Here is a 15,633-nt window from a genome sequence, read left to right on the forward strand (position 1 = left end):
GCAAAGAGCAAGGGGAGGGAGTGCAAGAGAGGAGGGCCAGGGATGGTCCAAGAGAATGGTTCATGAAGCCACAATACTGTGGCATGGAGGGTGGGCCTAAGGATCTCTTGTTCAGACCTCTGCTTGAAGCTCTTTCAAGGGACACCTCTAGCAGACCTCCAGTCTGTGGGTGTCAGAATTCATGGTTATGATTCTATCATGATGGTTATTGACTATTGAATATTTTTGGTTTTCATTATTATCATTCTCACCACAACCTGAGACGTGTATACAGTTCTCTTTCCCTGCCCTTCTTCCATATTTCCCTGTTGCCTCCTTTAGAATCAGAGTTGGAAGAGACCCTTTAGTTTTTTCAGCACAGGATTCTTGCACGTGTAAAGAACGATCTGTGACAGTAATATCTGTGTTCAAAGATTCTTTAATTCCCCACCCTACATCCTCGGACCCAAAACAGAGCAGTCAGATGTCTCTCCTGAGCAGCCACCAAGACAGAAAAGGACGAAATGGGGGTGGCGGAATGTTTTTCTTCCTCCATCTCACTGTCACTGATCTGCTTGGGACTACCAGGACACTACATTCTGTCAGCTGGATGATTAAGAAAGTTAATATTTTTAATTTCCCCAGTAGGTAAAAGGGTTTTAAAAAAATCAAATTCCATTTGTGGAGTGAGATCCTGATGCATGGTGACAGCTCTGGCTGTACAAATGTGTATTCTGGCAGCCCTCCTCCATCTTAGAGGGTTCTACTATAGGTCTGAGGATGGGGCTGCCCATGACTTTTGGCCCCCTGGATCCTTTGCAATCAATTTCTGAGTAAAAAGCAATAAATGGAACAAAAGTGTTGCCTACAAATTTTCAAGAAAATGCTCCTAAACACTCTTTAACATTTAGGAAGACTGCACACTCAGAAATCTTTCTGGACGATAGGGAGTGGATTAACAAGGTAGCTCTCTATGTACTCAAAGACCGTCTGGGGATCTTGGTCAGCATTGATAAAAATAGCATCTTCAAAGAATGTCTCCAGGCCTCCAGAAAACCTGAAGTAGGAGTCCACCTTGAGACTCACGGCCTCTTCCACATCCCTTGGGTGCCGGAGGAGGCGGTCATTGGCGTCCTTTGTGGCGGCTGGCTTGTAGAAAGTGTGGTACCTGGAAATTGGAAGCAGCAAGAGGAGAAAGTTCACAGGAGCTCAGTCCTATCACTGGATGTTGTGGATTTTTAAAAATCATTTCTCTAGCTAGACTACATTATATGGAACGAAGTTTAAACCTAATCTTTGCATGCCCTGAAATGTCAACGTGGCTCCTGTTAGCCAGACCTTCCAACTGTTACTAAACTCTTCTAAAGCTCCTAACAGTCTGGAGACATAGTGCAGATGTTAAAAGATAAGACCGCTTCCCTGCTCCCCAAGAAACAAAAGGAAAAAAAGAGGGAAGAAGGAAGCAAATGTAGGAGCAGTAATAGGTAGAGGTAGGCTGACTTTCCCCTCCTCAGCCTTCCAGTTGCCCTTCTCTGCTGGCTGGTGGAGGAGATCATCATGTGCTTCCCTCAACTCTATGAGGCCAGGGCAGCAGTCCAAAGTAGCTATGCCGGCTGGGGGATTCGGGGAGTTGTCATCCAGAAAAAACCCTTCCCCAACTGCCAACCCAGTTAGAATCATAGAATCATAAAATAATAGAATTGGAAGAGACCACAAGGGCCATCCAGGCATACCCCTTTCTGCCATGCAGGAAATCTCAATCAAAGCATCCCCGACAGATGGCCCTCCAGCCTCTGCTTAAAGACCTCCAAGGAAGGAGATTCCACCACTCTCCAAGGGAGTGTGTTCCAGTGTTGAACAGCCCTTACTGTCAGGAAGTTCCTCCTAATATTGAGCTGGAATCTCTTTTCCTGGAGCTTGCATCCATTGCTCCATGTCCTAGTCTCTGGAGTAGCAGAAAACAAGCTTGCTCCCTCCTCAATATGACATCCCTTCAAATATATAAACAGGGCTATCATATCACCTCTTAATCTTCTCTTCTCCAGGCTAAACATCCCCAGCTCCCAAAGTCGTTCCTCATAGGGCATGGTTTCCAGACCCTTCACCATTTTAGTCTCCCTCCTTTGGACACGCTCCAGTTTCTCCACATCCTTTTTGAATTGTGATGCCCAAAACTGGACACAATATTTCAGGTGGGGCCTGACCAAAGCAGAATAGAGTGGCACTATTACTTCCCTTGATCTAGACACTATGCTTCTACTGATGCAGTCTAAAATTGTACTGGCTTTTTTAGCTGCCGCATCACACTGTTGACTCATATTCAACTTGTGGTCTACTTGGACTCCCAGATCCCTTTCACACGTAGTCTCTGTTTGTGCCTTTCTGTCCTGCCAGTGACATCCAGCATCACATGAGAAGGCATCCTATTTCCCTTTCATTCCACCCTAACTTTCCACCTCCCATCCCATGACAGGCATTTGTAAAAAATCAGCCACCTCCAACCCATGCAGGACATGAGGGCTTCTTACCTTTCCCCAGTGACAGGGTCCACCATGCGGTAGGACAGGCGCTGGATAATTGTGTCAGTTGGGAGCGTCAGGAAAAACACCCTGTTGGGCACAGAAAATATGAGTTACATGGTTGGTGTCATTGGTAGATAAGAAATCTGCTTTCTTCCTACAGGTTTTTCAAAACCATTCTATTTTAAGGTTTGGATTAACAACACAGTGAATTTTCTTAACCTGGGCAGCACTATTTGTTCATATAGCACAGCAGTGTTTACTTTGACTGGCAGAAGCTCCAACCAGTTACAACTGATAACTGGCCCCTTATAACTGGAGATACTGGGGACTAAGACCTACTGGATGCCAAACATGTGCTCTTCTAGGCAACTCTGGCCCCTCCAGGGTTAGTGCCAGCTTTTAGGATCCCCAGGCAGCATACCCTGTCAATGGTCTCACCTGGTGTCAGTGGGCACCACCAAGCAGCCCCAAACTGTGGGGTTTAAGGCCTCACACAATGGCCAGCATCCTATTAAGGGCATACACAGGTGTTGCTGCACTATGTGTGAGGAATTTTTTTTCAAAGTTGAGACAGCATGCAGTGATAGCCATTTGGCTATGGTTCAGTTACTGGCTGGCAAGAGTCTCTGAGGGTCATCCCTTTTCATCTGGCCCTTACAGCTCAAGAGGTGTACAGTTCATGATTCTGCCTCTTGGATCTGTTTGACACACAGGCCGCATCCACACTGAAGAAATAACCTGGTTTGGCACCGCTTTAAGTATCCTGGCTCAAGGCTATGGGATTCTGGGAGTATGTTGTGGGTCCAGAGCTGAGCCACATAGAATCCCAAAGCCTTGAGCCAGGATACTTAAAGCAGTGGCAAACCGGGTTATTTCTCCAGTGTGGACGCAGCCACAGAGGAGCCACCTGGGAGATTCCCATAGCCTCTTAGACATTACCATCCACAACAGAAGAAAAAGAAAACGAACAAGAAACAACCTCTGGTTCTGATGCTTTGCAAAGAATAGGTACAGTGGCAGATGGCAACTTCGGAGACTGAGCCACAGGGGAACATCGGTGGAAGAAGTCAATGGAAATGGGAGAATATAATGGGCTTAATTCCATCAGTGGGAATATGAGGGCTGAGGGCAACCTTCCTACTCAAACTGGGTGCCCTCCAGCTCTGTCTATCCACAACTGGCATCACCCCTAGCCACCCCTAGCCAAATCTGACACATTTGGAAGGTACCAGGCTGGTGAAGACAAGACTAGCAAGTATGGTGACTCCAAGGCTTCTAGAAAACCATGACTCAGGAGGGAGGGGAACACATGCAGATAAGGTTTCCAAGCCTGGAGGGCAAGGAGAGGAAATGGGCAAAAAGAAGTCATTTCAGGAGTCAGGAGGGAGCTGTGGGTGGTGGAGCTGGACAAGCGGCTGGACAAGAGAGAGCACTGAGAGGAGACAGGATGCAACTGATGTTTTTAAATATCCATTCCAAATTAATGGAAATCAACTTGTATGGGAGCCTTTGTTTTGCAAGCTTTCTTCCTCTCCACGTGGATTGTCTCTGGGCTGCTTTCAAAGCTACGTTGCGCAGCATTCTCTGTATTATGTTATTTGGTGTTACATTATTTTGCTTTGGCATGTGTGCCTCCCAAACCGGCGAGTGTACGCTTTAGACATTCACCAAAGAGAACATTTTACATTTACTGGGGAGGATCAGATCAGATGAAAGCCAGAGGTTTTTCTGTGGCACGCGCTGAACAGGTGACAACGAGGCTCCTTTGTACAACTTAAAACTTATGAAAATCATCCTGCTTGCTCTTCAAATGTTTAGAGATAATGACTTCCATTCGCATTGGAGGTCTATGGGGTTTTTAAAACAAAAAATTAAAGTAAAAAAATAACCTGGCATTTAAAAAAAGCTGAAGATCTCAATGATGCCAAAGACAGCAGGAGAATATAAGAGTTTTCAACAGTCTTTTATCCCTTACACTCCAAACATTTTGTTTCTGCTTTGTTTCCGTTGCCCAACAACCGTATGGAAACATGATTGTCAGAATGGGTAACTGGTGCTGATGTGTGTCTGGAGATGAATATTCCAGCAGAGGAAGGGAAAGACAGTGGGGCGAGGGGCGGGGGCCTGCTTATACAGCCTCGATAATTGATACGGCTCCCCCATTATATTCCAAAATAAACAAAACCAAAGAGAAAAGGATGATAACCCAGTGGATCAAGAATCCTTGTCACAACTCACAAGCCGCGAATGTGAGGAAGAGGGGCGGGTGATGTAGTGTGAAGCTGAGATGGAAGAGCCACACACAAAAAAGCATCCACTGCGCTTAAAAAGCTGCCAGGAAAATGAACCTTGGAAGGAAGCACCTTATTGGAAGCACTGTCCTTTTTTCTTTTTTAAAAAAGAGAGGAGATGCATCTTATTATTCAGTCTGGTGTCAGTATTAAAGACAGATGGAGGGGGAGGGAAGGGGGAAAATTGTGTTGCAGAAAGCAAATGGGGGTGAGCCTTCTTTCCTTCCTTGCCTCCTTGCTTTTCTTCTTTTCTTCTTTTCTTCCCTCTTTCCACAGATGTGAACACTGCCTAAAAAGCCACAACCAAGTGGGGCCTTTTCCTAGCTAGTTGAAAGCACACAGATGCCTCCCTGGTAGCTGATCATTTGGTCTTGGAGAACCCTGGAGAGAGGATTACACAGCTGAGGATGGGGAGATGTTCATTTCTTTTCTTAAGTTGCATCCTGCCTTTAAAAAAAACAAGCCTTCCAGCAAGTTAAACACAACATTTTAAACAAACATAGCATTATATTGTCAAATACACGGAAAGATTTTAAGAATAAACGCAAACACAGTATAGCAAGAATGAGAGTGAGAGGCTGAGAGAGTGTGATTTGCTCAATATCACACAGTTGGTCTCCTTGGTTGAGTAACAATTTGAACCCTGGACTCCCAGAGTCCAAGTCCAATGTTCCATTGCAATGGGTCCAAACAGTAAAGCAGTAACTGGAATGAAATTCCCAGGCCCCGAAATCCTTTTGTTGTACAAGGACACATCTTCCCCTGGTGCCTCTGAATGTAGCAGGATGGCCCTCCAGAGGTTGCCAGGTTCTGGTTCCTGAAACAGGGATATGTTGTGCTAAGTATGCAGGGGTTGTTGTGGTTGTTGTTGTTTTGATAATGTGCAATGGTCACAACCAGCATCCATTTTAGTGTAGTGTAAATACTCACATGTGGAGATACACTAAAATAGCAACATTGTGTAACAAACCTCAATGATTGGCTGCTACTGCACAAGGTGCAACCGCAGTGTAAAGTATGGGATACATAACCATAATGCATAGTCACAATGCATCATGCACAACATTCATGCTGTCTGTGCAGCTCTACTTCTGCCACTATCAGCAGAACATGCCCATTGGGCAATGGTGATGTTTTGGCCCTGCAAGCACCGCATGACTTACATGTGTGCCTATCTCCAAGTGAATTTCTGTCACAGCCTTTGTGAATTGCCTTGTGCATTGTACATAGCAGCAGTACCATGGGTTGTTAGCCATGTGCAGTGGCCACTGATCCACACACATTCTGCTAGATTGGTGCTTAGTGTAGGGGTTGCATAACAATCCCATCCATGGACATTTTTGCTGCCCTAAAAAAGTAGGATCTCAATCAAAGCCCATCCAGATGGGGCTGCCCTTGCTGGTGAAAGCATCTCAGACCACTGGTGTCCTCCACCCCAAAAAAGGCACTTCAGGAGAGAGGGGTGTCTGCCAATCCCTCAAGTATCCAATTCCCAAGCAGCTTAAGACATGATGCTTCAGCACCACAGCCTCCAGCAGACGAGGCTGAAGAGATAGACTGGCAACTGGTGGAAAGCCCATCAAATGGCTCTCATCTGCACCAGTCATTTAATTTTGAGCTGGGGAACAAATTGATGGACTATTAAGCCCATCATTCCTCCCAGCAGGCCAGGCTGGCTGGGGCTTCTATGAGCTGGAATCAAACAGCTGTGAGGCAGAGGCAGATTCCTCCACCCTGGACCCAGTCAGAGCTGGCAATCTGGTGGCAGCCTTTTGTCCCAGTTCCCTCCATCAGAGCACCGGAGAATATGGGGCCTGTGTCAACAGTGGGTTTAGCCAGGATACCGAGGCCCCAATGAATCCTGGTTCCAGTCTTGGTGCAAAAGGAAAGGATATTTTGTGCTCAGACTAGGAAACGGAAATGTTCTCCCAAGGCAATCTGAACCCATTTCAAATGCATCATCTTAACTTTCTTTTATGGTGAAGCTGCAAGTTTTGAAAATAGAAAGCCATTCATCTTGCCTCCCTCTTTTGCTAAAAGAACCCATCTATCTTCCCTTTGGCACACAGGGACCAGCTGCCCCCAGCCCATTTTGCCTGCTCGGCACTCCGTCCTTGTTGTTCTTATTATTATTTTGAAGTGAGGCTCCCACTGACTGTCCCTGGTTTAAAACAGAGCATAATTGATCAAACCAAGCCTGCCCCAGCTGGCCCAAACCTTCTCCAGGGGCAAAGGAGAGAGAGAGAGAGAAAGAAGGAGAGGGCAGAAATAAGCTTCCAAGGACTGCTCACTGCTGACTTGCCAGAGGTTCCTACACTGCCTTTGCTGCAGCTCATGAGAATATGGTTAAGGATAGGAGAGAATCCTTTTTATGCCCATTTGTTTCTAATCAACATGTACCAAAATTAGAAAGAAGAGCGAAAGCAACATTTACAGACTTGTCTGCCCTTTGTATGTCAGCTGAGAAGGAAAGTATCAGGATGGTTCCCTCAGTGTCCTTCAGCTTGCCTGCCATAGTTAATAGTTAATAGCGCTCACTTTGCTTACTTGCAACATATTATATGGCATTAATACTGGATGATGGGACAAGTGGTTATAAGTTAATTGCTAAGGCGGTTGTTGCACACACATTCCTTTTGAGGCCAACAAGCAGATGCGAGGGAAGGAGAGGATGTGCTGGGAGCTACAAGATCAGTTCCAGGAGAACAGATGGTCCAGGGTGAAAGGAGAGGCGACCCTGGGAAAAGTGAGCTTGTTTGGTTTTATGGGTGAATGGGTGTCTGGCCACATGAAATGTGAATTATTGGCTGTTTTGATTATATGGTGTTAGTACTGGCTTCTCAGTCCTGACAACATATGTCTACTGAAAACACCTTTGGTTTTCTGAATAACCACGGTTTGGAGATGCTGGCATTCCCTGAAAACTGGTTGGTGGCCACCCTGTCAATGGCTGAAGGACTGTACTGGTACCAGCAGGTGCCCCAGCCTCTCAGAGAATGGTAGAGAGCGGGAAGGTGTGTGTCAACGGTCCCATGCAAAACTTGGAGAAGGAAATATACAAAGCCAAATTTCAAGAGGAAGTGAAGTTGTTGTGGGGCCTGGTGCAGGCGCTAATGTCAGAGAGAGATGGAAAAGGCTGGGCAGTGATGGACGAGACACCTGGACACCGGGACCAACAATCTTCCCTGGCAGGATGGGCAAGCAGGCAGCCGCTGGAGATAGTCCTACCGTCATCACCAGCACTGCATCTGCAGCCCCAGATGATACCACAGCCATCACTAGTGGTCTCTTCCAACTCTATGATTCTATGATTTTAGGCAGAGATTTGGAAGAATGTGACACACAGAAGCAGAACTATCCAAATAATTCTACAAGGAATTGATTCCAAGCACCCTTCTCTTTAATCCCCATCCCCGATTATAAGGCACAGCAAAAGGGACAAGAACCTAATAATAATAATAATAATAATAATAATAATACCTCTGAAGTCATGGGGGGGGCTTCTGTGGATGGAAGAGTTCCTGTCAATGCTCAGAGACCTATGGTGGTCATAGTTGATTCCCTGTTATGCGGGACAAAAGTTGTGGGGTGCAAGTCTGCTAAGATGTCTCAAGAGAGATCTCCCAGAGGTGATCAGTGTTGTAACACAGAGGCTGACAAGAATCATCAAGTCCCCTGACTGTTACACCTTCCTTCAGATCCACGTAGGAACAAATGATACTGAAGATGTAGCCCAGAATGTATTACAAGGGCTCTTGGGGTGCAGGTTGTAATTTCATTGCTCCTTCCTGTTGAAGGACGTGATCCAGAAAGAGGGAGAAGAATCCTAGAAATAAATGTGGCTCCACAGGTGGTGCTGTAAGGGATTGAGCCTCACAGCAGTTGTTAATAATGTGTTTGATTGGAGTTTCACCAAAAAAAATCCAATCAGGAAGGTTTTAAATGGAGTGATATGGGAAGGAAGAACCTCAAGCTTCCTAAGTCCCCAGCCCAGCACCCTCTAACTACTAATGCACACTCTCAATGTTCTCAATGCTTGCAGCTTCTGTTACCTGAAAGCACACTTGTCCCTTCACATTTGCTGAGGTTAGGGACGTAGGACTCCCATGAATGTGGAAAAACCGCAAATAACAAAAAACACTATGTTTTTACCTGAGAGAACATCTCTCTATGAATCTCTAGGTCCTCTAGAGTAACTCTGTAGACAACATCTGCCACACATAGACTATAAAACTGTGCTGGAGGAACTACAAATGCCTAGCGAAGTGTTCTCTCTAAGAATCTCTAGGCCCTTCAGTGTGACTTTTGGTTAATGTTGACCACAGAGATTCCTAAAGAGAACATATTAATAAAATCCACTGATAATCAAAGCCACAAATGTGGGAGGATGAGTGTGCTTGATAACTGCAAAGCATTGGCTACAAAGAAAGCCCTGTCATTGCAATCAAAATGAAAGGGTGGTCCTTTACCTCTCTTTCCCCAAAACGGTTCTGGAAGAAGGTTTGTGAGATCTCAGCTATGTGCCTTAATACTTTATCAGGACAACTGGTAACTACTATAGCGTGTAGAAGGCATATCCAGGGCTAACAATGAATCCCACTGTGGGAGAAAAGCAGGATAGAAATCCTTGAAATAATTAAATCATGGCCATAGAGCGAAGTACAATAACATCCAAAATCCACAAAACAGTGTTAACGTCATGGGCCAACCAAAATGCACAAGACGCATTTTGGTTGGCCAATAAAGGTATCATTGGGATGGCGAAAGCTTTCACAGCCAACATCCATAGTTGTTGTTGGTGTTTTTTTGTGTGTGGGGTTTTTTTGAGCTATGTGGCCATGTTCTAGAAGAATTTATTCCTGATGTTTCGCCAGCATCTCTGGCTATGGGCATCGTCAGAGAAATTGCTGTTTTGTGGATTTTGGGATGTTATAGTATGAGGCTTCTGGTCACCTGTCAACTTATGGCGGCCCTCTGACATTTGCTGGATTTTCTCGGCCCGGTTCCTTCCTCCGAAACCATCGCTGGTCTCCCCTCCAAAGCCCTAACTGGGGCTGCTCTTGCATAGCTTCCAAGATTAAACGGGATTTTAACGGTGCCCTTGGGATATTTAGGCCCCTGGTAACTGCCATTACCATCGCCGTGATGATTATTGCTGTTTGCTGCTGTTATTCAGAAACATACACACTGCAAAGGTGAGCAAAAGCAAAAGAGCTGATGAAGTGTCACTTTTACGAACGTGTAAAAAAGCAACCAATTTCCTAATAGCTAAGGAATACATTTCCTTCCCTCCCCCCTCAACACCTCTTTTAAATCCTGTCAAACCAGAACCTCTCCGATCTAATCGGGTCCGCTTGTGGGGACGGGGGGGGGGGGGGGGATAAAAAACTCCTTAAAAATTTTTTTTTTCCCGGGGGTTATTAAAAGAAAAAGGGTGGGGGGGGGGCGGTTTGGAAAGAGTCCATCAAGAGGACCCCGATATGTTGAGGGAGAAGCGGAGGAAGCCATCTCACAACGAACCCCCGTCAGGTGCTGCGTTAAGTGTTTCCAAAACAGGGTGCTGAATATTTTATGAATATTTGTCATAAGACAGAAATAATAACCACCGCGCGGAGCTATTAGGATTAATATTTATGGGGCCTGCCATGAAATATGCATAGGGCGGCGGGAAAGAGGAGGAGATGATGATGATGGAGAAGAAGAAGATGGAAGGAGCTGGAGCTTGGCTACGGAGCTGAAAGGCAGCCTGACGAGGAGCCTCCCGTCACTCTGACAGACGCCCTTCACGACGAAGACCACGGCGACGACGACGTCTGGCCCGAGGCGCCTCGGTCGGCCTCCTCTTCCTCTTCCTCCCCTTCGTTTAACACCCTTTCCCCCCCCCCCTTTTCCAGGCCTCTTTACGGGTGATGAGAGGCTCCGCCAGCCCCGCTGGATAATGCATGAGGCAATTAAGCGAAGTGTGAGTGGAGATGCCGCGACGCGTCGAGACAAGCGGCATTTAGCTGAAGGGAGACGACGACGACGCTAATTGCGGGCCTTCCGCCTCAGCGGCCCAGGCGGAGGGTGAGGCAGGCCGAGGCCGGAGGCCCGCGAAGGAGACCCCCTTCCTGCGGTGGCATGGTTTCCAGACCCTTCACCATTTTAGTGCCCTCCTTTGGACACACTCCAGTTTCTCTATGTCCTTTTTGAATTGTGGTGCCCAGAACTGGACACAATATTCCAAGTGGGGCCTGACCAAGGCAGAATCACTGTTCCCTCTCCTTTTGTTTCATGTCTTTTTGTAGACTGTAAGCCTGAGGGCAGGGAAATGGCTAATTAACAATTTGCTCTGTCGGAAGAGCCGGGGTATAAAAACTATGAATGGATGAGTAAATGAATGAAGGCAGGAAGTTCTCCTGAAGAAACAACTCCTTCAACCTCAGAGGATGGCAAAGGCAAACCCCCTCTGAAGAAATTTGCCAAGAAAACCCTTTGATAGGTCACCTTAGGGCAAGGTGACCAAATGTCATAACCACAAAGGAGGGTATGTCACCACAAAAGTCAAAGACATTTAAGAAAAATGTAGGTAATTCCAAAATAAAAACTAAATACACTAATATAAATATAAATTCATGCTTCTTAGTCATGCTCAAAATAGAGGACATTTCGGGATTCTTCCTGGACAGAAGGATGAAAAGTAGGACACGTCCTGGAAAAGGAGAATAGCTGGTCACCCTGCCTTAGGGTCACCATAAATCAAAACTGACTTGGAGGCACACAACAATGAAGAGAAAACCAGATGGAGCCCTTCTTTCCCTGACTGGCTGAAGGCCGGGCACCATGGCCAGCTCCTTTGCGCAGGCACCATCCCAATCAGCATCTGATCAGGAATTGAGGCCACAGACTGGCCAAGTTCCCATGGCTATGGACCGTCCGAGGTAGTCCAACGTGGTTGTATGCTAGCCTCACTCAGAATAAATGGGGCCCATGGAGAGTAAGAACTAGTAAAACGGCAGCTTAAACAGAAGCAAGCCTTTGGGCTGCCCTCCATTTCCCCCTCCATTGAAAGGGCAGCTGCATTCCTAACATTTGCGAGAATGTGTGCAAATGGGGAGCAGAGGGACACAGTTTCCTTTTACAAAGACTTTTATTAAAAACACTGTTGACGACGTTTGCAAAAACGGCAAGGCGCTTTGGCCCAATGACTTATTCTCTGCTGTTTTAAGGCAGTGCATAATGTCACTTGGAACTGATGGAAATGAAACTGTTCCCTGTGCAAACAGTCCCTCCTTTCTGATGGAATGATTTTGGCAGATGAGAGAGTTGAATTTCTTCTAGAGTTTCACAGACCAAAAAAACCCCCTGAGAAGCAAATTACTCTGATTCAACTAGAAATACAACAACGAAAGGACCCAGCAGGCTATATGCCTCTTGATCTGTCCAGCAGTGCCACTAACCAGAGATGATGGGAAAGTTTTCAGGTCTCTCTGTCTCAACTGGGCTTGGACCGGGTCCCCTTCAAGCAGCAGTGAAGGTGTCCAAGTGACCACGTCTGGACACTTCCTAGGCATTCCTGTTTCAATGAAATACTGCTGGAAATAGAGCACCAACTGGCTAGTGCCCATAGTGTGACTGAAACAAGTCCCCCTGCAGTCCTCTGATTAAACGCAGAATGAGATCTCCTGCTGTGCCCAGTATGCCTTTGCCATGGGAACTGGCTGCAATGAAAGAAGACCAGCAAAAAAACAGGCTTGACAAGCTTTTGAAGCTCACTAAATAAAACTGACTGTACAGGCTCTGAAATGTAATAATAGTAACAATGAAGTGTGAAGAAGAAAGTGATCATCTGGTTTTCTGATGTGGAAAAAAAGCACCAGTGCCACCACGCAGACATTTGGGATGAACTGAGGTGTCTAGGGCAATGACAGGACAATTCCCTTCTCATTCTTTCTGAGCAGCTGGCTCTTCAAGGAAGATCAGTGGTCAGTGGGCAAAGGAAAAAGCAAAGGAAGGGAGCTGTGAAGGCTCCCTCCCTCAGAGGACTGGACGGGGCAACACTAAAAGGCTCTTGATGGGATGGGACTTTCCCCCTTGCTCAAAATGTCCATGGCAGAAGGTCGAACTTTCAGCTCCCTTTGCCCACGCTAACTGCATTGTTCCAAGCTCTGCTTCACTGTTCCTGGCATTAGGTGGCAACAGAACTGACTGGGAGGCCCCCAGGTGGCAACTACTTTAAATGTCACTCTGGCTTACAAGTTATCCAGGGCGGGGAGCAGGGCTGGAGAGGCCCGATCCCCCTTCTCTGTTTTATGAAGGAGAATTTCCTGCTGCTTTGGGCTCTGTTGGACCTCTAGATGCATTTTCATTGCTGCTAAATGGTGCACAAAACCCACTTCAGGGTGTCCTTCCTCCAGGAAGAGGGATTCCAATGCCCAACAATGTCTCTTTCCTGAAGTGCACAATCCATATCACTCTTCACTGTTGGGTAATGTCACCTGCACAGGAGTAAACAAGGTTCCATGGTTCCAGCCACTTACCACATGCTCTCTTTGTTCTAAAAGAAACAAATACATTGCATGTCTTGTTGGGACAGAAAAAATATCCTAGCACAGCTACAGATTTTTTTGCTTCTGGAGTATTTTGGGGCTCAGATGGTTCAATATATTAGGGCGCACACAAAATTTTGCTCCTGGGGTGGGCAAACACTCCCAGTCTGACTTGGGTTCCTTTCCCCCCTTGCCACAACATCTCCATTTCATGTCTATTTTCTGCCTCAGGGTTTCTGGAAACTGCAAAGCACATTTTGTCTATGGAACACATACCTTCAGCCTACAGACTGGACGTGATATTGGAAGTCTCACTGGGGTCAGGTTGTAACAGTGTAAATGTTGTTTTTGGAATCCTTTTTCCCCCCTCTGCAAATCTTTGCAGCCAAAGAAACATGCCTCTCATCTGCCTGAAGACTCTCTTGTCCTCTCATGGATTTTTCCAGCCTTCACTCTTAGGAGAATACGAGCTAAACTGCCAGAATGTTATGTTTTGTTCTACAATCTGGTTATCTAAAATATTTAAGAGTAACTTTATTTATTTAAAACCTTTCTATCTTGTCCTTCCCCAAGGACAAGGAGTCTCGGGACAAGAGCAATGCCTTCAATAGCGCATGTCCGTGTGTGTGGCTGACCTGATGCCCATGGCTTTGAAATAGCTGTTGTAGACCCTTTGGGTTGAGCTGAGGTGGGATGGGATGGGGTGGGAGTCTCATCAGCTCCCTCCTCCTCCTCTCAGGCATCACTGGGGACTCAGCCTCAGCCTCAGGGCTCACTCAGGCCCTGAAATCCCAGGTTCCCATGCCAGGTTCTAGACTGACTGCCCACTATGAACCTATTATGCACCCTTGATCTGTCTAGTTCTCAGTCATAGCAAATGTTCCCTTAAAGTCAGCACAACTGATGGAAATGCAAAAGATGCAGAGAAATGTGTTTGTGTTTTCTGGAACGCAATATGTTAGCTGCATTAAAAGAAAAAAACCTTTTTCTCTCATCTGCACTCTTCTGGCTGCCATATGTATCTCTCCAGCCCATCAAGACTACTATCCTGAGAGTCCCAGTCATCCGATTTTCTCTGATCTGCTTATTACATAGCAACTAAATGTTTCACAAAGTCATTTCCTAGAGAAATATTTACAGCCCCCCACCCCCAATGTTTATGGAGCCCTCCGTCACGATCAAGGTTTTACGAGCACTCTGCATATAAGTCTGAATTTAAAAACATAATTCTTGATCTAGCAAACCTCTACTTGAGAAGGCATTCCTCTCTCTTTGCTCAGCCTCAGAACTCCTTACAAAAGAATGCCATGTTGAAGAAAAGGCCTGTTTCCTTTCATCCAAAGATTGCTGCAAGGCCTGGAGTGTTACTCAAACACAGCACAGTTCAGGGAGGTCCTTGCCTGGAACCTGCTAGTTTTCTGTGCTACACTAATTCACAGATCACGGGAATAAACAAGATGAATAGCTTTCTGTGGGTTTTTCACACGTGGCCACGTTTTGGAAGAATTTATTTCCGAAGTTTTGTCTGCATCTGTGTCTGGAATCTTCAGAGGTTGGTGGAATGGAAGTGTGTGGTGTATATATACCTGTGGGACTCTTGTTTGGGAGGAAACAGTTATCCAGCTGGCTGACATGGTCTCCCCTTCATAATTTGTCAGAGACTTGCTGGGCAACACAGGAACCCTGAACCACGTATCCCCTGAATCTTTATGGGCAAAAGTTCCTGTACTTCATATGGATGCCCTTGATTCAAGATCCTGGCTGGCTCTCCCCTCTTAAGAGTTCTTTATATGGACATGATGCAGACAGTTCCTCCAGCAGAGAAACGCCCTTGGCAAAAAAGGCATATGGCCACCCTATCAGCAATGCACACCAGAGGTGGCACCTCCACCATCATCAGCTCCACAACAACAGCAATAGCAGATTGGATCCACCACCAGCCTTCAGTGGATGGAGGAATCTGCTCATGGAAGGTGCTTCTGCCAATTTTGGGGGGCTCTATCACTCTATCTCACCCTCCCATGAAAGGTAACTCTGGAAGACAGGGCCAGAGGAACCAGAACCTCAAAGCTTCATGGTCTCCTTGCCAGAGTAGCCTGGTCCCAAAATTTGGGGGCCTCGGGTCCACCTGAGAAAAAAGGGGAGCCCACCAAAATTTGGGGACCAGGCCACCCCCTCCTGACTCAGAGACAGCAGGGTGCCCCCAGGATGACGAAGGGGGTGAAGTGGGGGGGTGCTTTTCGCCTTGTTCCAGAGGGCTGCCAAATGCGATTCCTTCCAGGTAATCAGATAGCCGTTAATTAATAAACCTGT

At 46.4% G+C, this 15,633-nt stretch overlaps 1 protein-coding gene across 4 annotated transcripts in view; it reads right to left on the reverse strand.

Annotated features, from left to right (window-relative positions):
* Positions 1–400: 400 nt before the first annotated feature.
* AK8 (adenylate kinase 8) overlaps positions 401–15,633 on the reverse strand; it is a 77,199-nt gene continuing 61,966 nt past the window's right edge. For all 4 annotated transcript variants that reach the window (XM_042480048.1, XM_042480049.1, XM_042480050.1 and 1 more), the window contains 2 exons: positions 2,508–2,588; positions 401–1,147 (listed from right to left, as the gene is read on the reverse strand). In XM_042480048.1, the coding sequence (XP_042335982.1) occupies positions 904–1,147; positions 2,508–2,588 (325 nt within the window). In that variant the 3' untranslated portion in view covers positions 401–903. The remainder of the gene's footprint in view (positions 1,148–2,507; positions 2,589–15,633) is intronic.

Source organism: Sceloporus undulatus, chromosome 7 (assembly GCF_019175285.1).
Source record: "Sceloporus undulatus isolate JIND9_A2432 ecotype Alabama chromosome 7, SceUnd_v1.1, whole genome shotgun sequence".
NCBI lineage: Eukaryota > Metazoa > Chordata > Lepidosauria > Squamata > Phrynosomatidae > Sceloporus > Sceloporus undulatus.